Here is a 22,182-nt window from a genome sequence, read left to right on the forward strand (position 1 = left end):
GCGTTCAGTATGGCATTAGAAACATCTTTAGGACAAAAGTTTTCTGTAAGGATGTAAGCAACCAGCTTGAAAATTTAGTGTTGTGGGTTTGAGTTTGGGGTTTTTGATTTTTTTTTTTTTTTTTCTTTTTGCCTAGATAAAACCTGGATTTTTCCAGGAGGCAAAAATCTGGAATTAGGAGAATAACATTTGGCAACTGAAGGAGATGAAGACTCCTTGTGTTAGGGCACTGTTTTTAAGTTTCTTTATAATTGTGCCTGTTCATTCCAGTGTTTGGTTAATGTAAGTCTCCAACTGTTTTGTAAGCTTTCTCTTACATTTCAAATTACAGGTCTACAACTAGCTTTGGCAAGACTCCTTTCAGGTGAGTGACTGTGGGCAGGTTATATCATCTAATAATCATACAGTGGGTTGGGTTGGAAGTGACCTCCAAAGCTCACCCAGTCCAACCCCCTGCACTCAGAAGGGACGTCCTCCGCTAGAGCAGGTTGCTCAGAGCCTTGTCCAGCCTCATCTTGAATATCTCCAGGGCTGGGGCTTCAACCACCTCCCTGGACAACCTGTACCAGTGTTCTGTCACCCTCCTGGTGCAGAACTTGTTCCTCACATCCAATCTCAATCTGCTCTGCTCTCATTTCAATCCATTGCCCCTGGTCCTGTCACTGCAGGCCTTTGGGAACAGTCCCTCTGCAGCCTTCCTGTAGCCCCTTCAGGTTCTGGCAGGCTGCTTCTAAGGACTCCCTGGAGCCTTCTCTTCTCTAGGCTGAACAACTTCCACTCTCTTAGCCTGTCCTCCTAGCAGAGGAGTTCCAGCCTCCTGATCATTTTTGTGGCCCTCCTTTGTATCTGCTCCATCAGAATCACAGAATTGTCAGGGTCGGAAGGGACCTCAAGGCTCATCCAGTTCCAACCCCCCTGCCATGGGCAAGGACACCTCACACCAGATCAGGTTGCTCACAGCCACATCCAGCCTGGCCTTAAAAACCTCCATGGATGAGGCTTCTACCACCTCCCTGGGCAACCTGTGCCAGTCTCACCACCCTCATGGGGAACAACTTCATCCTTCAGGTCCATGTCCCTTCTGTGGTAAGGGATCCAGAGCTGGGTGCAGTTGGTACTGGTTTTTTTTGGCCTTGACCCAGCAGTTTTTTCTTGGGTTGTACATCAAACTTGTAGAGCTGATGCATGGTCTGATCCTGATTTCAGTTTTTTTTCCTCTTTTATTGATAAACTTAAGCTCCTTGTGGCCAATGTGTAGCTCTTAAACTGTTGCTGGAGAGAAGAGGTGAGGTGTTAGCAGAGAACAGGTTGCTGTTCATCCTTGATGTTTCTGAAAGACAAACCTGAGCTGAGGGAGGGCTGTGCTGGTCAGCCAGCAGGTTGCTTGGGTTTCAGGGTAGACACACAGCCTTGTTGGTGAGGTACAGGCAGGACAGCTGATTTCTCACAGGCTCATCTCAGCTGTAGCCTTTGGCAAACTGTGTGGCTTCTCTGCGTTTCGCTGTAACCACTGGCAGAAGGCAGCAGGGCTTGGCAGGGCTGTTGAGGGTTAACAGGGTGCAAGTGCTGTGAGATGAGCTGAAGAGGCTGCATGATGACATCTTGCTGCTGGAGATGTTTTCATGTTCTTACTCTGCTTGAATTTCAGGATGCTTTTTAAGTTTGTGTTACCTGTAGTGCAAAAACCACAACTGCTGCTGTTTCTAGTGGGTTTCATGCCTCTCATCCCCACATGAACTGAATTGCTCTCAAATGAGATTTCAGCCTATGGAATTTTGTGCTGTCACACAGCAAAGATTCTTAAACTCTGCATCTGATTCTTAAAGGAAGAAGAAGCCTTTTCTGTGAGAATTTCATGTGTGGATCATAACAGTGCTGATGTGACTCATCCATGCTGGAGGTGGCTGCATTTCCATCCTTTCACTTCCAGGCACTTGTTGATGCTGTTAGCTAATGTAGCAGTGCCTCTGCTCCAGCAGCTGCTTGCTTGGAGCTGAACTCCTGTCACTGCACATTTTCTGATTGCACTGCAAACACAAAATGTTCTGCTTTAACAGCTGCTGGAGAATGGGTGTGTTCAGTGCTGCTAGGAGCTGAGAGTTTAACATCCTTTCTTCCTCCTCTCTCCTTGCTGGGAGTTACTATCAATAGGTAGGAACAGTGTGGCTTGAGAGCAGCCCTGAAGAAAAGGCCTTGGGGATGCTGCTGGATGAGAAGCTCAACATGAGCCAGCAGTGAGCAGTTGCAGCCCAGAGAGCCAAGCAGAGCCTGGGCTGCAGCAAGAGAAGTGTGGCCAGCAGGGCCAGGGAGGGGATTCTCCCCCTCTGCTCCACTCTGCTGAGACCACACCTGGAGCTCTGTGTCCAATTCTGGAGTCTCTATTGCTGGAATGTGGAGGTGCTGGAAGGTGTCCACAGAAGGGCCATGAGGACAAGCAGGCCTTGAGCTGCTCTGCTGTGAGGACAGGCTGAGAGAGTTAGGGCTGTTCAGGAGAGGAGAAGGCTCCAGGGAGACCTTCTTGTGGCCTTCCAGGATCTGAAGGGAGCTACAAGAAAGCTGGGGAGGGACTTTTTAGGGTGTCAGGGAGTGATAGGACTGGGGGGGATGGAGCAAAACTAGAAATGGGGAGATTTGGATTGGATGTTAGGAAGAATTTGTTCCCCATGAGGGTGGTGAGACCCTGGCACAGGTTGCCCAGGGAGGTGGTGGAAGCCTGACCCCTGGAGGTTTTCAAGTCCAGGCTGGATGTGGCTGTGAGCAACCTGCTCTGGTGTGAGGTGTCCCTGTCCATGGCAGGGGGGTTGGAACTGGATGAGCCTTGAGGTCCCTTCCGACCCTAACAATTCTGTGACTCTGTGATGTCTGGTTTTGGGTTCAGAAGTGGTGGTTTTGAGACTGGGCTATTATTTTGAAGAACTGTAAATCTTGTTTGGGTGTAAAGGGAGGTTTTATTTAGCACATTCCTGAAAAGTACAAAGTCTGAGCGTGTGTTAAGTAATTGCTTTGCATTTCAGGAAAGATGGATGGTGGCTTTGTGTTGTACTCTGTTTGCTACTGCTCATATGGCTTCCTGCATGCTGCTCTGCTGCTGGCAGCAGGACTTGCCTTTTCTGCAGCAAAAGACAGGCTTCAAATGTTTTCATTTTTAGCTCTTTTGATTTAAAAGTAGGCCTGGTTGGGTAGTGGAGACTAGCACCTGGCCTGTGCATTCTCGTCGTTCCCAGATGGCTGTTCTTCAGCTGAGTGTCTCCCAGGCTCGCTGTGGGATTCTGCCTGGTTCTGTGTTGGTGTTTTACCCCTGAAGGCTGCCCTGTCTTGTCCAAGTGCCAGCCTGCTGCTCTGTGCCTGGTGGGGTCTCTGTGGATAGCCAGTCCCAAAAAAACCAATCTCAAGCAGTCCTCAAGGAGACCATTGGGTATGTCCAAACTCACCCTGAGCACAAGTGAGAGAGGCTTCTTGTTCTCTCTGTGCTGGACCACAATAGGCAGCACAGAGAAGACAGACAATTCAGATGAAACTCTTCACTGCTGCACAGTGATTCAGGTAACTCAGTGACTTGTGGGGATATGAGCTCTTGGTTAGAATGGCTCAGGAGATGTTCATAGAGTGGTTTGGGTTGGAAGGGACCTCAAAGATCATCTAATTCCAACTCCCCTGCCATGGGCAGGGATACCTCCCACCAGCCTGGGGTGCTCAAGGCCTCATCCAACCTAGCCTTGAACACCTCCAGGGAGGGGACAGCCACAGCCTCCCTGGGAAACCTGTTCCAGAGTCTCCTCACCCTCACTGCAAAGAATTTCTTCCTCATCTCCCGTCTAAATCTGCACTCCTCAAGCTTCCATCCATTCCCTCTCATCCTGTAACTCAAGCCCTTGGAAGAAGTCGTTGTGTTGGCAGTGTTGGCAGAACAGGGACATGGTCATTTTGCAGTGTTGTTAGTGTCACTCTCCCCTCTCTGCAGCAGAACTACACAGCAGTTCGTGTTCCTTGCCCTGAAATAATTGGTGCATTACATCCAGCATGGTTCCCATTGGGAACAACTCTTCAGCTGCTCTGAGTGGAGTTTTAATAGGAATGGTTTTTAGTCTCCTTCTCTGGAGGCTTTCCAGCCCTGACTGGATGTGTTCCTGTGTGACCTGCTCTAGATTCTGTGGTTATGTACCCCTGCTCTGGCAGGGGGCTGGACTCCATGACCTCTGGAGGTCCCTTCTGCCCCCTAACATCCTGTGATCCATGTATCCACATTCTTCAGAGAGGAGTGTCTGTGCTGCAGGAAGTAACGACATTACAGCATGGAATTGGCATGTTTTTAATGCCTCTAATGCTGGACTGGAGTCATCCTTTCATCTGCACTGCTCCTGTGTAATTGGGCATAGAGCACTAATGGCATGTGTGAAACCAGAGAGCCAGGAGTGTTCCCTGCAGCCTTCCCTTGCACACCTTGGCTCCTGGGGCTGCCTGGTGGCTGCTGCCTGCCAAGCCAGGCTCTATGCCTGACTCCCAGCAAAGCCAAGCAGGTTAAAAAAAAAAGTATTGTATTTTGAATTGAATTTTGCCCTAACTGCTATGGAAACCTGGAGCTGGGCTGAGGGTGGTCTTCCACAGATTCATTCATAGATGACAAGGGGCAGTGGTTTGAAATGAGAGCACAGCAGATTGAGATTGGATGTGAGGAACAAGTCCTGCACCAGGAGGGTGGTGGAACACTGCAGAAGGTTGCCCACGGAGGTGATTGAGGCCCCATCCCTGGAGATCTTCAAGGTGAGGCTGGACAAGGCTGTGAGCAGCCTGATCGAGTGGAGGATGTCCCTGCTGAGTGCAGGGGAGTTGACTGGGTGAGCTTTGGAGGTCCCTTCCAACCCAACCCATTCTCTGGTTCTATTCTGTGATTCATAGAATGGTTTGGGTTGGAAGGGACCTTAAAGCTCATCCAGTGCCAATCCCCTGCCATGGGCAGGGACACCTCCCACCAGCCCAAGTTGCTCAAGGCCTCATCCAGCCTGGCCCTGAACACCTCCAGGGAGGAGGCATTCCCAGCCTCCCTGGGCAACCTGTGCCAGTGTCTCCCCACCCTCACAGAAAGAATTTCTTCCTCATCTCCAGTCGCAATCTGCCCTCCTGATCATGGTAATTGGGTTCCAGTTGGAGTCAGCATTCATAAAGTCTTTTCCCACCTCAGTGGTTCTGTGATTCGTGTGTTACAGTGCCTGCCCCAGGGCCAGGTGTCGCTTCCATACCTGAAGCTGGGATAGAGCTTCCCTACAGCTGCTTGCTGGTGTTGCACAAAAGCAGCCAAAGAAGCTGCAGTGATTCACTGGAGAGTTGATGCTTTTCTGTCACCCTGACATTGGAGCAGTTTTAATTTCAGCTCGAGGTTTTGGTTGGTTGTTTTCTCTAATTTAAAATTATATTTCACTTTTTTTGCTGCGTTGGGCAAGTGAAGCTGAACCTTGTATTGCCCTTTTCTGCTTTGGGCTAAATAAATTACTTCAGTTTTGGTTCTGGGTAGTGAGAAGAAATCAATGTGACCTTTCTTTTTTTTTTTTTTTTTTTTTTTTACATTTCTCGTTCTCTTTTAGCTCTTTGGATGGAGTAAGGCTCCCAGTGGGTGAAAGCACCCTTGTAAGCCCTGTAAGGTCTGCTGCTGCCATCAGTAGTCTGGCAGGTCTGCCTGAGTACTTAGCCACTTTGTGACCTGAATGCTTGGTCTGAGTAGGTGGTTGCTAAGAGGATGTGCCTGCTTTTCTTTTTCTAGATGAGCAGGGCTGTGCTTTGCGGAGAGACCAGTACTGGAGCTGGATTTTAGTCTGACACTGACTTAGCAGCCTGTTATCAATATCCTATAGCAATTACTAGGTGCATGAGTATAGCTGCTGTTGTGAGTGCATGGTGACTGGGTTTATTATACCTGCTAATGTTGTCTGAACACTTAGGTGTGACCTCTCTCTTGCCTTAGTTTAGAATTATGTTTCAGGAAAGTAACAGCAGCAATTGCAGCTCTCTTCTGGGGTTATAAACAGTGAGTGAGAGAATACATAACCTCAGTTTGAAATTCTTTCAGAGATTTCTCCCTCCTGACTTCTTTAAAATCAAAGATGACTGTGGTTTACTTCACACTTTCTCTTTTTTAAAGGTGCTCATTCTCTAGACAGAGTTAACCTGGAGTTATTGCAGCTGAGAAGAAAACATCCTGAACTGATCAGAATTTCTCAACAGGAGCCAGCAATGGTCCCTGGCAGCCCAGAGCCAGCTGAGTGCTGAGCTGCATCCAGAGCAGGGAGAGCAGCAGCACAGGGAGGGGATTCTGCTCTGCTCTGCTCAGACCCCACCTGCAGCACTGCTTCCAGTTCTGGGGCCCCCGGCACAAGAAGAACCTGGAACTGCTGGAGTAGGTCCAAAGGAGACCACTAAGTGATCAGAAGGCTGGAGAACCTCTGCTATGGGGACAGGCTGGGGCTGCTCAGCCTGGAGAAGGAAGGCTCCCAGGAGACCTTAGAGCAGCCTTCCAGTACCTCAAGGGGCCTCAGGAGAGCTGGGGAGGGACTTTTGAGAAGGGCTTGGGAGTGCCAGGATGAGGGACAATGGCTTTGAGCTGGCAGAGGGAGACTGAGACTGGAGGTGAGGAAGAAATTCTTTCCAGTGAGGGTGGGGAGACACTGGCACAGGTTGCCCAGGGAGGCTCCTGCCTGGAGGTGTTCAGGGCCAGGCTGGATAAGAGCTTGAGCAACCTGGGTTGGTGGGAGGGGTCCCTGTCCATGGCAGGGTGGTTGGAACTAAATGATCTTTAAGGGCCCTTCCAACCTAAACCATCCTCTGAATTCTATGGGAATTATTGCAGGCAAACTTGGCAGCCACCCTCTGGGAGAGAGCTGGGTGGCAATGGTCTGGTGCAGACCAGCCTGGGGGTGCCAGTGGTGAGCTGCAGACCTACTGGCTTGCCAGGGAACAAGCTCACAACTCTTCACTTGTACAGACAGATTTGGATTTGGTTGGGGATTTTTTTTCCTTACAAAATGTTTTGAGGGACCGAAAGCGAAGCTGAATTCCTAGGCTCTGACATGTGATAGATGGAACTGATGTAAAGTGGTACTTTTTCTAATGCTAATTGGGTGTGACAGTAATGATGGCAGGTAGGCAGTGCTTGCAGAAGCAGGAGCTACATGTTTGCAGATCCTGGCAGTTTCTTGAAAAGGCTGTGTTCAGCTGGAGAGATCCTAGGGAAGAGCTGAAGCTGGGAAGTGAGAGCAGGTTCATGGATATAGAAATTGTGTTACAAATAGTTCTGTGGAGGGACTCCGAAGCAGACTGGGTACATGTGCAGGTCACCTTGAGACTGGGATAGGGATGGGATTCTGGATTTATGGTGTCATTTAGCACTTAACTACCTTAGCATAGTTCTGTTGAACTTTGGTTCTGGGGAAGGGGAACAAGTATCCCTCAGTGCCTCACGAGGGATGAAGGGTAAGGCTGTGGTGAGAGCTGCTTATGTTGAAGGTGTCTGAGAGAATTCTTTCCTAAAGTTCTGGAAAGCAGCTCCTGCCTCTGTTAAAACCACAACTGTGCAGTTTAAAACATGGAAGTGACCCGAATCAAAGCCATTTTTAACAAGTGGAGTTACCCAGAGGTGCTGTCCATTTCACTTCAGTGATGAGGGGACAGGAGTGGGGCACAGGCTGGCAAGGCTGAACAACTTTCTTCTCTTCTAGAGCTCCGCTGCACCCCAGGGCAGTTTGCCTGTCGGAGTGGTACCATCCAGTGCATCCCTTCCAACTGGCAGTGTGATGGGTGGCCCACCTGTGAGGATGAGAGTGATGAAGTTGACTGTCCAGGTAAGCTAAGAAGACTGCTCAGTCCACAGTCACAGGTTGCATTGGCTTGGAAGGGAGCCTCCAAGGGCATCTTGTCCAAGCGCCTGCAGGCAGCAGGGACACCTCCAGCCAGAGCAGGATGCCCAGGGACACAGCAAGGCTGAGCTTGGATGTCTGCAGGGATGGAGCCTCAAGCACCTCCCTGGGCAGCCTGTGCCAGTGTCTCCCCAGCCTCCCTGTGCAAAGCTTCCTCCTGCTGTCCAACCTAACTCTGCCCTGCTCCAGTTCCAAACCCTTGCTCCTCGTCCTGTCACTGCAAATCCTGTCACTAAACAATCCCTCCTCAGTCTTCCTGTAGCCTCTTTCAGGAAGGCTGCTCTTAGGTCTCCCTGGAGCCTTCTCTTTTCCAGGCTGCACAATCCCAGCTCGCTCAGCCTGTCCTAGTAGCAGAGGTTATCCAGCCCCCTGGCCGTTTTTGTGTCTGTCCTCTGTACCCCCTCCATCAGATCCATGTCCTTCCTGTGTTGAGGGCTCCAGAGCTGGACACAGTGCTCCAGGTGCAGTCTTACCAGAGCAGAGTAAGCAGAGGGCTGGAGTTATCAAGAAGGATTTGGTATCATCAGAACTGGCTTGATGGCCTCACCCAAAGAGTGGCTGTCAATGGCTCCATGTCCCAGTGCAGGCCAGTGACAAGTGGAGTCCCTCAGGGCTCAGTCCTGGGACCAGTCTTGTTCAACATCTTTGTTGGTGACATGGACAGAGGCATTGAGTGCACCCTCAGCAGGTTTGCTGATGGCACCAAGCTGTGTGGTGTGGCTGACAGGCTGGAGGGAAGGGATCCATCCAGAGGGACCTTGACAGGCTGGAGAGGTGAGCACAAGCCAACCTCATGAGGTTCAACAAGACCAAGTGCAAGGTCCTGCGTCTGGGTCGAGGCAATCCCAAGCACATATCCAGGCTGGGCAGGGACTGGCTGGAAAGCAGCCCTGAGGAGAGGGACTTGGGGGTGCTGGTGGAGGAGAAGCTCAACAGGAGCTGTCAATGTGCACTTGCAGCCCAGAAAGCAAACCAGAGCCTGGGCTGCATCAGGAGAAGTGTGGCCAGCAGGTCAAGGGAGGTGATTCTCCCCATCTGCTCAGCTCTGCTGAGACCACACCTGGAGCACTGTGTCCAGTTCTGGAGCCCCTATTACAAGAGGGCTATGAACATGCTGGAAGGTGTCCAGAGAAGGGCCATGAGGATGAGCAGAGGGCTGGAGCACCTCTCCTATGAGGAGAGACTGAATGAGTTGGGGCTGTTCAGTCTGGAGAAGAGAAGGCTCTGAGGTGACCTTCTTGTGGCCTTCCAGTATCTGAAGGGGGCTACAAGAAAGCTGGGGAGGGACTTTTTAGGCTATCAGGTAGTGATAGGACTGGGGGGAATGGAATAAAGCTGGAAGTGGGGAGATTCAGGCTGGACGTGAGGAAGTTCTTCCCCATGAGAGTGGTGAGAGCCTGGAAGGGGTTGTCCAGGGAGGTGGTTGGGGCTCCATCCCTGGAGGTGTTTAAGGCCAGGCTGGATGAGGCTCTGGCCAGCCTGATCTAGTGTGAGGTGTCCCTGCCCATGGCAGGGGGGTTGGAACTGGATGATCCTTGTGGTCCTTTCCAACTCTGACTGATTCTATGATTCTGTATGGGTAAGAGGAGGATTTTGTCACAGTAACATTTCTCAGTAGATAGCTCTGCTTTTAGTTTTGGGGAGGAGGTCTCACTGGGATGTCTGGCCTGACACAATTAGAAGAACTTTTAAGTCAGGAAATGAAGGGAGACCTGTGGCAGAGACTGGATTCAGGGCCATGTCTGTGTGCAGGAAGAGAACAGCATGGATGGAGGACAGGAGAGGGGATGGTGATGGACAGCACACCCTTGATGAGAAGGGTAATTGGCTAAGTAATTGGTGGGAAGGCTGTGCTCAGTACAGGAGCCAGCATGCTGGGTGTGGTGGTTAGGAAAGGTCTGAGATACTTGCACAGCAATGCAAGGAGTGTAGCCAGCAAACCAGAGGAACAAGAACTGCTGGTGCAGGGTGTAAAAACTCTATTATACCTGTAATAAAAAAATGGTGGCATAGCTTTGTCACCTGAAATGGGTGTTGAAGGGTTTGTGTTGTGGAGAGCTGTCAAGAATGAGGACAGGTTGATGTGTTAAGGTGCATGGGAGTGATGTGCTGCAGCCTAAAAAGGAATAGCAGGAATGAAAGTAAATCTGAGGCCGGGGTAAGTTCAGAAGAGCTTGGGTTCCTTCTGCTTTGTCCAAAGCAGTGGGGCCAGCAGGTTGAGAGAGAGGATTCTGCCACTCTGCTCTGCTGAGACCTCACCTGGAGCACTGCATACAGCTCTGGGGCCCTCAACACAGAAGGGACATGGACCTGATGGAGCAGTTTCAGAGGAGGGTGACAAAGATGATTAGGGGGCTGGAGCACCTCTTCTAGGAGAACAGGCTGAGGGAGGTGGGGGTGTTCAGCCTGAAGAAGAGAAGGCTCCAGGGAGACCTAAGAGCAGCCTGCCAGAACCTGAAGGGGCTACAAGAAGGCTGCAAAGGGACTGTTCCCAAAGGCCTGCAGGGACAGGACCAGGGGCAATGGTTTGAAATGAGAGCAGAGCAGATTGAGATTGGATATGAGGAACAAGTTCTGTACCAGGAGGCTGCTGGAACACTGCAGAAGGTTGCCCAGGGAGGTGGTTGAGGCTACATGCCTGGAGATATTCAAGGTGAGGCTGGACAAAGCTCTGAGCAACCTGCTGTAGTGGAGGATGTCCCTGCTGAGTGCAGGGGGGGTTGGACTGGGTGAGATTTGGAGGTCCCTTCCAACCCAACCCATTCTGTGATTCTCTGCTGGTGAAACCACCCCCATGGGAGAGACTAAGTCCTGAGATGTTGAATCTCAGGAGCTGATGCTACTAATAATAGTAGCAGAGAATATCAGTCAAGAGTGATGACTTCTTTGGTCACCGAGTTAACAAGAAATGATGCAGCTTTAAATTTAGCAAATACCTTTGGATTTAGATGAGCAATCATGAGATGATTCAGCTAAACTTAAATACATTTTAATTAAGGTTCTTAATTTCAGCAAAGGCAGACTGGTCGCTAAAAGCAATACTTAGTGAAGCCACCTGGGCTTGGGAAACTTAGAGAATTAAAATACCTTTAATTTAAAAGGTATGAAAAGAAAGCTTGCAAGCAGGGGCCTGATTCTGGTTGGGAAACCTTTTACTTTTCCGCCTTTGAGCACCTAATGGCACAGTGCAGTGTGGAGAAGCTCAGTGGCAGTGAGCTGGGGCTTTGTGGGGGTGGGAAATGTGTGTTTCAATGACTGCTTAGTCACCGTGGTGGTTCCAAAGGTGTAAGTCAAAGGCATTGTGAGTTATTTGGCACTGTGGCTTTAGTTCATCTTGTTGAGGCCTGATTTCATTCATGTTAGTAACAAAGCTCCTAATAAAAGTAGAGAATCATTAACTAAGAAATTAGTTTGATACTCTTATGTTGTCTGAAGTACAAGGAACACCCCAAACATTAGGACTCTTCTTAGAATGATTTCTTCTGACGTTTTCTGTCAGAACACAGATAAGACATTAACTCATTGACAACCTAAATGAGTGTAAGATTGATGAGCAGCTCCCCAGGAGCCAGCAGTGCCCTCCTGCAGCCCAGCAGGCAGCTGTGTGCTGGGCTGCAGCCAGAGGAATGTGGGCAGCAGGGCAGAGGGGATTCTGCCCCTTGGCTCTGCTCTGCTCAGACCTCAGCTCCAATCCTGCCTCCAGCTCTGGTGTCCCCAGCAGGAGAAGGACACAGAGCTGCTGGGGGGAGGCCAGAGGAGGCCACAAAGATGAGCCAAGGGCTGGAGCAGCTCTGCTGTGAGGCCAGGCTGAGGGAGCTGGGGACATGCAGCCTGGAGAGGAGAAGGCTCCAGGGGGACCTCAGAGTTGCCTGTCAGGACCTGAAGGGATCCTGTAGGAAGGCTGCAGAGAAACTTTTGCTGAGGGGGTCTAGAGCCAGGCCAAGGGGGAATGGTTTGAAGCTGAGGCAGAGCAGGGTTAGAGTGGAGCTGAGGAAGAAGTTGTTGAGTGTGAGGGTGGTGAGAGTCTGGCACAGGCTGCCCAGGGAGGCTGTGGCTGCCTCCTGCCTGGGGGTGTTCAAGGCCAGGCTGGATGGGGGCTTGAGCAACTCAAATCTAGCTGAGAGGTGTCCCTGCCCATGTCAAGGGACTGGAGCAGATGCTCTCTGAGGTCCCTTCCACCATGAGCCACTCTCTGATGGAGTGCCTGTTTTTACCAGTCAGGACAGGCACTCACCCTTGGTGCTGGGTTTCTTCTTCCTGTCTCTTTCCAGAATGACCATTTTCCTTTAAAACGTGGAATGCCTTTTGGCTTCATACTTGCAGAGTGTAAAGTGCTGTTCCCTCTGCCCTTCCCACTGGGCACAGCAGTGGCAGTGGCATCTGCAGCAGTGATTGCCTTCCAGTCCTCTCTCTAGTAGTCCGAAACTGTTGGCCGCTCGCTCTCGTGAGCGTGCTGGAGATTGCTGGGAGGGTTTTGTGTAGCATCTGCTTGCAGTTCTGCTGCTGCAGCAGTGGAGCCTCATGGAATTTGTGTACTGTTCCATATCAAGAGTAATTGGTCCTAAAAATAGTTTATCCTCGAGTGGTGTATTCTGTGAAAGGGTGGAAATAGGCCTTCAGATGGGACTTGTACAGCTGGGCAGTTGTTATTTCTGCTCCTCCTGTTTCTGTACAAGTAGGCAAAGTAGAACATTTCCTTCTGTCAGAGTTCTCTATTGAAACCCATAAGAATGAAGAGCTCTGCAGTTTGCCTTTTACTGCTCATTGCATTTCCAGCTTTCCTTCCACTAGAATATCAGATCAGCTTCTCCAGATACCTGACCTTCTTTGCGGGCCTTCTGGTCTTAATAAATCCATTTTCAGCAGCGGGAGTGGGGCAAGGCCTGATGTAACCCTGGCTGTTCACCTGTGTTTGGTTCCTTTGCTACAGGCTTGATATTTGTTTCTCTTACATGTGAACGGAATAAGGATGTCTTAAATTCCGGGGCCTTTAATGAAGCCACTTTGCCAGTTTGCAGCTACATATTCTGCTTCCCCTCTCCCTGGAATAAGTGACCAGATGGTGCCATTTGCAAATACAGAGCTCACCCTGCAGCACATGCCCTTGCTTAACACCATGCTCCTCATCATAAGGTGTTTCTGAGTCCTGTTTCCTAGACCTGCTTGGTCAGAAATAAGAACATTGGAAAGTTTCAATCAGCTGAATTCTTAGGGGTGTTTCCCCCAGGGGCCTGAGTCTGCAATGAGCACTGGGCAGTTTGCCATCCTGGCAGTCCTGCTGCCCCAGGCCTGCACAAGCAGTGGCTGGCAGTGCTCTGAGCTGCCCAGCAGTTCCATGGCAAGCTGTTTTAAGGTGATTTTATGTTGAGATGGGGAACCTAATGTCGTGGAGAAGCCATCTTGCTAGGAAGCTCACTGTAAGTGCTGATCCTATGCAATGTCATCGTGTGCTGCCCTGAAACACTTCCCCAGATACTGCATCAGGAAGAAATGTGCAGACTTGGAGGTGGCTTGCCCCAGCACATGCACCCTAAATCATCCTGGAGTCTGCAGGGGCTCCCTTGTGGAGTTTGCTGAAGGTGTAGCAACAGCTGCATCACTCTGGTTTGCAGTGCTGAGGAACAGCTTTGTATCTTGTTTAGCCAAGGCTGTTGTGTGTGGTTGAAGTGGCTGCTGACATTTGTGTGCTTTGTAGCACCTCTCCTCCTTCAGAGCGAGATAATGACGATAAAAACCTCTGATCCACACCTTTGCTGAGCTGAGCTCCTCCACCATGCATCCTTTTCCCCCTACTTGGTGGTGTTTAAATGCTAAGCTCTTCCCTGTGGATCTGTTACTTGGAGCAGTGCTCAGTACAGCAGGATACTGCTGGTAGTTGGAAGCTATTTCCTTGCGGGACACAATTGACAGTGCAGAGCCAGAAGCTGCTTTGGTGTGAGAAAAATCACTCCTCCTGGGATTTCTCAACTCTCTTTCCAAATCTTTAGGCACAAACCTGGATTTAATCCCAAAGTTCTCCCACCTCTCTAATTACAAAATGGAATTAAAAGTTTTTTCCCAAGCTTTTAGCAGTTAATGTGCTGGGTGGCAAATTTGAACCTGAGGGGATAAGGCAGCTTGTGGTGTAAAATGGAGAATCTTAGTATTTACACAGGAGCAACTCCAATCTTGGAACAAATAAGGTGTGGTAAGGCTCGATAGCTTCACCAACAGTTCAATTTTGACATCGTTTGACATAGTACCTCCACCCATGAGAGGGCTTTGGCTTGGCTGTCTTCTGTTAACAGCAGCTCTGAAAACTATTTCACAGCCCCAAAATTCAATATTCAGCTCTTGGAGTCATGACCCTAGCAGGACCTCTCTATGCTACAGTCAGTGTCTTCTGTCTGTCTGCCCAGCCTCTCCAATGACACCTTTGCCACCAGAATCTGTGACAGCTTTTTGTGGCAGTGAAGTGACTTGGAGGCTCTTTAGCATCTCTTATGTTCTTGCCCTTGCAAAACTTGGCATTGCTGCTTTTCTCAGGTCACACAGAAGTAACAGAGTACCAGAAGAGCACAAGTTTAACAAAGCAGCTGGCAGTGCTAGGCTTGAAAGAGAAGTGTCTCGAGGTGGCTGCTTTCTGCCTCTCCAGCCCTGCTGGTCCCAGCTGCCAGGCTCCTGACATGGGCAGGTGCTGAGGCAGGAGCGAGTGCCCTGCTCCCTGGGCGAGGGCTTCCTGAACTTGCTTGGTCTGGGAGCAGTGCAGCTATTTGTCAAAGCATCTGCCATAAATCCTTTCAGCTGAAGATTTTGCCCAAGTAACCCTGGCACTGGTGGTTTCTTCCTGGGGGAGGTGAATTGTTAAGACCTCGTGGGTGTTGTGTTGAGCTGCGAAGGGTCAGCCATATGGTGTTACACCTGCTCGCCCTTCTGAAAGGCAGCTCATTCTTTGTGCATTTGCTTCTCTCTGCTGCTTTGGGTTGAGCTGTACCCTTTAATGACATGAGAAAAGAGAGCTCCCCATGCTGGGCTCACGTCATCTTTGACAAAGCCTTCTCCATTAGTTATAAAGTCTTCATATAATCTGCGCTTTTTTCCTTTTTTTTTTCTTTTAGAGTCTCAGGATCACTCTAAAATCACAGAATAAATGCTGCTACTGAACCATGAGCAATAAGAACAACCAAATTCTAAACCTAAAGATAGATTGGCCTTTAATCACAACTGATCAGTGATCTTCAGTGCCAAATGATTGCACCAGTTTGTGCTGTCTGAAATGTCCTGACTGAGCTTCTTGCCAGTGAGTGGTAGTTTGAGCTCTGAGTTTAGGAGCTCAAATGATAATAGATTGAAATTCCTCCCCCTGTCCCTCTCCCTTTTCTCTCAGCAGGGTGGAGAGAGAGAAGAAAGGAGAAAAAAAAAAAAAGGTAGGGGAAAGAAAAAAAATAAATTAGTGAAAGAAATAGTCTGATGTCAGTTTGGAAGTAGGAGGAGGAAATTTTTTTTACAAAAGGGAAAGGAAAAAATAATTTTTTCTGTGTGTATATATATATATCAGTAACGGGGTGGGGGGGTTCACAGGGTTGAGGGATGAGGGTAAGTGGGAAAAATATACAAAACCAAGCCTGGATGGCCTCGTGTTCCCCTGGACGTCAGTGGATTCAGTTGGGAGAGAGAAAGGGCCCCAGCCGCGTGGTCCGGTGCAGGAGGCAGTGACAGCAACAGCAGCAGGAGATCTCGAGCAGATGAGGCAGGAAAGAGAGCAAGCAGCAAGATGTCTGCCCTTTTTATAGGCTTGCTGGACAGGAAAGGGGAGTGGAATAGACCACCTTTGAGTCAGGGGACCACCTTCTCCCAGCAGGGGAGGGGCCAAGCCCTCCCCCAGATTAAGTTTCTTTTGTCCACCTGGGGCTGGGTTCTTCTCAGACCCATCCAGGATGGGTGTGCCCCAGCACACAGTGGTAACAGCACATTCTAGTACTGGACAGCAGGGCTGCCACTGTATTCCTGCAAGGCCACGTGAGTGTGCCCTGCACAGCCATTTCTTTGTGGTGATCTCTGGGCATGTAATTCCTGGGATAACCTGGTGATGAAATGTCCCTTGCTTATCCCATTAACCCAGGGCAAACTCGGAGTGCTGCAGCTGGAGCAGTGCAAAGCTGCTGTGCTCTTCCTGGGCTCCAGCTAGAGAGTTTCTTGCTCTTCAGGGTTATCTTCTCTTTCAAAGAGTGTGTTGTTTGGTGGGCCTTCTCTGCAGGTCTTTCCTCCCAGATAATAGGATCATAGGGTGACAGAGCCCTGAAGCATGCTGCCCACAGAGGTTGTGGAGTCTCCTTCTCTGGAGATTTTCAAAACCCACCTGGCTGCTGCGTTCCTGTGTGCTCTGCCCTGGGTGACCCTGCTCTGACAGGGGCTTGGACTGGATGCTCTCTGGAGGTCCCTTCCAACCCCTAATGTTCTGTGATTACTTTAATAGATTGCAGACTCATTAAGGTTGGAAAAAAACTCCAAAATCAAGTCCAACCATCAGCCCAACACCACCATGGCCTCTAAACCATGCCCTGAAGTGTGATGTCTAACATGGTTTTTAAACACCTCCAGGGTTGGGAACTCCACCACTTCCCTGGAAGGCCTGTTCCAGACCTTCACAACCTTCAGATACTGGAAGGCAGCTCTAAGGTCTCCCTGCAGCTTTTTCTTCTCCAGGCTGAACAACCCCAGCTCCCTCAGCCTGTCCCCATAGCAGAGATGCTCCATGTCACTGATCATTTCCATGGTCCTCCTCTGGACCGTCTCCATCAGAAGTTGTCTTATCTCCTCAAACACACAACTATGAGATGGAGCAGCTGCAGAGTGGAAAGTTCTGCAAGCAGGAGTAGGTAAAAGTAGGTTCACAGAGCGGTTTAGATTGGAAGGCACTTTGAAGATCATCCAGTTCCACCCTCCCTGCCTTGGGCAGAGCCAGCTTCCAGTAGCCCAGGTTGCCCAAGGCCTCATCCAGCCTGGCCTTGGGCACCCTATTGGTGCAGTGCTCTAGCACCTTTGTTACTTATCACTGTATGCCTTGAATGAACACCCAGACAAAGCTTAACTCGATGAAATCTGTCTTTTGCCACTGCTTGACCCTTCCTTCTGGTGCCTAGGCTTGACAGGGGACCAACGAACTTACCATGGGAAGGAGAATGTGGACTCGAGGCACAACAGAGGGAGAGGAGGGGACACCACTCGCTTCCACACCGTCAACATGGCACAGCCTGTCCGCTTCAGCAGTAAGTTGCAGACTGGGAACTCTGGGCCATCTTTCTGCTAATTAATTGAGCCATTTAGGCTATTTAAAAAATATATTAATGATTGTAAATGAGAAACTAATAGGATTTTTGATGAGATTTTCTTCTCATGCAGTTGCTTTTGGAGGGTTTTGTGCACTTCTTTGACGTGCACCTCGTTAAATGGCGCAGTTTCAGTAGCAGGCCAATACATGCAGAGAGTTCTGCTGCCCTGGGAAGCCTGGATTTGGGAAGCTAGAGCTGCAGTTTGCTGTTGGAACTCACTGCAACTACAGAAAACCAAGCCTTTGGTTTAAGTGGTGGTTTGTTCCTTCAGCAGGGGGGATAGCTGAGCCTTTGTGTCTTGTTCCCCTGGAAAGTGAGCAGAAAGCACAGAGTCATAGAATGGGAGGGTTTGGAAGGGACCTAGAGGTCGAGTCCAACCCACCTGGCAGAGCAGGATCACCCAGGGAAGGTCACCCATGAACACATCCAGGTGGGTTTTGAAAGTCTCCAGAGAAGGAGACTCCACAACCTATCTGGGCAGCCTGCTCCAGGGCTCTGTCACCCTCACCATAAAGAAATGTCTCCTTGTGTTGAGGTGGAGCTTCCTGGCTTCCAGCTCATCCCTGTGGTTCCTTGTCCTGTCCCTGGGCACCACCAACCAGATCCTGGCACCTTCATCTAAGCCACCCCTCAGCTATTGATAGACATTGCTCAGGTCCCCACTCAGCCTTCTCCTCTCCAGACTCAACAGCACTTTGTGTGTACACATTCATGTGGTCATGCATTGCAGTGTCATCAGCTGCTTAGGATGCATTGAAGATCCTAATTTGGGGGGATGGTTTCCCTTCTGTTCTTCATGTTTCCTAGGAAAGTGCCCAACAGGCTGGCACCACTATGAGGGCACAGCCAGCTGCTACCGAGTGTACCTGACCGGGGAGAACTACTGGGACGCGGTGCAGACATGCCAGCGCGTGAACGGCTCCCTCGCCACCTTCACCGCAGACCAGGAGCTGAGGTTCATCCTGGCACAGGAGTGGGACCTGGAAGAAAAAGCTTTTGTCAGGAAGGACCAGCGCAGGTGGGTGGGATGGGGAGGACAGAGGTCTCCTGGTGCATTGAGTTCCTGGGTGATAGGTGCTGCTAGTTCAGTTTGCTTAGCAAGTCTAGGGATAAGGTGACCTTAAACTGGGTTAATAACCCAGCATGGGCAGGCTGCTCAACTGTGTGGCAGTGGCCACCTGGAATTCCTGGTTTAGTTAACTTTGACAGGCTACACTTCAGAGTCTTTTAATCTTCAAGCTGTCTCAGCACCATGCTAGCATTCTTGAACTGCAGCAGAGAAGGGTTACATAATGAATTACTGCAGCACTACCATGTCTGGAAAGAACTCCTTGAATTTTGCAACAGGAGTTCTGTTTCCATTGAGTCCCAGTTGCTCTAACAAAGACTCAAAGTTTGAGATAAGAATGAAGTGACAAAGCCATTCTGAGTTGCAAGGACTATGTCATTTTGGCTTTAGATAATTCATTCCGTTAAGGTCACAGCAAATATCTTTCTTCTGTTGTTTGGGGTTTTGTTTTGCTGCCATGAACAGACCACCGGGAATGGTTCAGTAATGGTCTGTCTGTCCCTGGGGACTTAAATGGTTTGATCGAGAACAGTCTGTCATAAGTTGTATGTGTTTATGAAATATTAGACTTCTGGATGCTTTTGTGTGGTTTTTGGGTTTCAGAAGTGCTGCTGTAACAACAGAGTCAGATCAGAGACGGAGGGAGTCAGATCAGGGAGGGAAGGAGAAGTCAAATCAGGGATACAAACCCCTAGGGAGTTACCACTTGTAAACACACAAAACTTCCAGGTGTTCTACTGTGTTCCTAAACTGAAGTGTCTATGATGCCAATGTGTGGGCATGAAATGCTAAGGAGAAAAAACAATCAGGATGGTTTGAAATGGAATTTAAAGACATTGGATGGTTCTGTGAAATATCTTTGAATTTGTTGTCATGTTTTTTGTTTCTGTCTCTGGAGTCTAAGTGGATTTCTTTGTGTAGGTTCTGGGTTGGATACCAGTATGTGATCACCAATCGAAATCACTCCCTGGAAGGTCACTGGGAAGTAGCTTACAAAGGTAGGCTTCTGAAGTTACTACTGAAATGGGCCATGGGAAGTGTCTTTAGAGTGTGAATGTGGTTTGCCAGCACAGTGTAACTTCTGCCAGTGATAATAGTGAGACAGTGAATCACTGAGTGGGAGTTAGAAGGGACCTCAAAAGATCACCCAGTCCAGTCCCAGAAATTTGGGTCTTGAAAAATACTTCCTTTGACACACAAGAAGCAGAAGAGCCCTGCAGAGCTTTCTAGTGACTGTACTGAATTACTCTGCTGCTCATGCACATAAATACTGATTTCTTTTTGTCATTTAAGTGAAAAGAGTTGACTGAACGTTCTGAGGAAATTACTCCTTCTCATGCAGACAGGAACAGGAATGTTTCCTTAGTTCCTTAATGTACCCAAAGGTGTCTGTGGGCAGCAGGGGCAAGGCAAGGAGGATTGAAAGTCCCAACTTTTATCATACCAGGGATTTCTGGTCTGGACAGAACTGTTGGTATGGGTAGGTTTCTCTTGTGAAGCCCCAGACAAAAGCTGGTTTAAAAGAACCTTTCTGTGCTCTTTGGCAAGTTGACTGTACTGCCATCTGCTGCCAGTGCTTGCAAACAGGGAGCCGTAAAATCCTTCTACCTGTCTATATCCTAATTTTATTTCATTTGATGCATTAGATGAATTGAAGCCTCCTCAGTACTGTCTGTTCATTTCTGTTTAACAAAAGGATACCTACATGAAATAAAGCACAGAGCAGCAGCATTCAGTAGCTTCTGGACAAACTTACCTTAGGCTTCATTGACTTTCAGTGAGGCAGATTCTGAACTCATAGAATCACAGAATGGGTTGGGTTGGAAGGGACCTCCAAAGCTCACCCAGTCCAACCCCTCTGCACTCAGCAGGGACGCCCTCCACTAGAGCAGGTTGCTCACAGCCTTGTCCAGCCTCACCTTGCAGATCTCCAGGGCTGGGGCCTCAGCCACCTCCCTGGGCAACCTTCTGCAGTGTTCCACCACCCTCCTGGTGCAGGACTTGCTCCTCACATCCAATCTCAATCTGCTCTGCTCTCATTTCAAACCACTGCCCCTGTCACTGCAGGCCTTTGGGAACAATCCCTTTGCAGCCTTCTTGTAGCCCCTTCAGGTTCTGGCAGGCTGCTCTTAGGTGTCCCTGGAGCCTTCTCTTCTCCAGTTCCTGGTATCTGCTTGAAAACTGCTTTAGGGTCCTGCAGCCTGGCAATTTTGATCCATTACTTGGAGATGGTAGCAGACCCTAGTTGTGTTTAAAAAATGCAAGAAACAAACCCATGCCTAACAGTGCCCGGAAGGTCTGTGTGAGCAGGCTGTGCAATGTGCCAGCTGCCATAGCTGTTACAGGCAGATGTTTAAGCACAGAGATTTGGGAAGCAGGCTTCTGAAAACATCCAAACCAGGCCAGTTCCCACAGCTGCTGTGTCCTGGTCTCCCATTAATGTCTGCATCTGTGTGTACCAGCAGAACTAGCAGTGGAGCAAGATGCTGCTCAGAAATGTTTTAGCAGTTGTAAAATGCCTTCACCACCTCCTGCAGTGTTTGGAAGCCATCACAGTGGCCTCTGAGCAGTTACCTGAGCTGGGGGACCAAAGGTTCCACCTCATGTGCCCCTGCAGCAGCAGGAGGGACCTTGCAGCCTCTTCTCAGCGCTGCTCTGCACTCTGTGTGGCAGGAGAGGTGGGGTGGCAGTGCTGTGCTGCACAGGACAGGACACATCTCTGGGAGCACTGAAAGGAGCTTGCAGTGCCAGGGGCGGGCTCAGCACCAGTGGTCTCCTTCCAGCAGCAGCCAGCATGGCCAAGGACAGTGGTGCTTGAGGGCTGCAGAGCCACTGGCAGGCACAGCCAGGGGGGTCTGGAAGGCAGCAGTTGTAGAGACAGGAGGGCACAACTCCTGCTGCTGCAGGGTGATGAAATCACCCAGTCCTTGGAGAGCAGCAGGCTTTTCCCTCCTCGCCATTTGCTTCCCCCAGCGGAGTGGTGCTAATGGAAGCTGAACCTGGAGGCCAGCAGCATCTTGGCAGAGTTGGTGTGCATGAACTGAGTGACAGTGCAGAGCCTTTCTGAAGCTGTGCATGCCCACAGGCTGTTTATACCACTGCATCTTGTTCTAGGCTCTTCAGAAGTATTTTTACCCCCTGACCCTATCTTTGGTACGGCCATGTCTGAAAATGAAAACGTTCTTTGTGCTCAGCTTCAGTGTTTCCATTTCCCTACTCTGCGGCACCACGGTTTACACAGCTGGTATGCTGAAAACTGCTATGAGAAGTCTTCATTCCTCTGCAAAAGGAGTAAGTTGGCTTTGGTGGGGTGGTCACTGTGGTGTGTGTTGAAATATCAGCGTGAAAAAGGTGGGGAAATTGGTTAATTATCCTTTCTGCCTGTGGCAGGGGGAAAAAACACGAAGGGAGGGGAAGTTAAATTTCTGCTTGGTTTATGTAAAGAGCATCGTGATGTGTGGTTGTCACCCACCACTGAAACATTACTGCTGAGCAGCTCTATCAGCCCCAAGGTAAATGGTAAAAGGGCGTTAAAAAGGGCCTCATGAGTAAAGTACCACTCTTATTTCATGGGAAGTTAATCAACTAACACTTCAAAATCAACCAGATTCTACTGAATTCTTCCCAGCCAATTATTAGAACCAGGATGATGGCTTTGTGCCATCAGGCATGGGCAGTGTTTGCAGGTGGTGTTTGAGACACCTGATGCAGAGGGTGCTGCTGTGCAAGAAGCAGAAGAGCTGTTGGCCTTGAAGCTTTTCTAGTTGCACTTTCTATAAAGCGGGGGGAAAGCTATACAGAATAGCAAGGGAAGAAAATTCAGCCCTCCTCTGCCTGGTTTTGCTCCTGAAATTGGGAAGGCATCGTACTGCCTCCATCTCTCTGACATAGAGGCAGA

The 22,182-nt window shown here is 49.6% G+C and overlaps 1 protein-coding gene across 2 annotated transcripts in view; it reads left to right on the forward strand.

Moving 5' to 3' along the window:
- The window catches only part of DGCR2 (DiGeorge syndrome critical region gene 2), a 44,004-nt gene that overhangs the window by 14,061 nt on the left and 7,761 nt on the right, over positions 1–22,182 (forward strand). The window contains exons 2-6 of one of the 2 annotated variants that reach the window (XM_054392545.1): positions 7,707–7,829; positions 17,027–17,152; positions 18,014–18,233; positions 19,206–19,282; positions 21,399–21,575. In XM_054392545.1, the coding sequence (XP_054248520.1) occupies positions 7,707–7,829; positions 17,027–17,152; positions 18,014–18,233; positions 19,206–19,282; positions 21,399–21,575 (723 nt within the window). The remainder of the gene's footprint in view (positions 1–7,706; positions 7,830–17,026; positions 17,153–18,013; positions 18,234–19,205; positions 19,283–21,398; positions 21,576–22,182) is intronic. The other variant, XM_054392546.1, reaches the window with a different exon arrangement.

This window comes from Indicator indicator, chromosome 26 (assembly GCF_027791375.1).
Source record: "Indicator indicator isolate 239-I01 chromosome 26, UM_Iind_1.1, whole genome shotgun sequence".
NCBI classification, from domain to species: Eukaryota; Metazoa; Chordata; class Aves; order Piciformes; family Indicatoridae; genus Indicator; species Indicator indicator.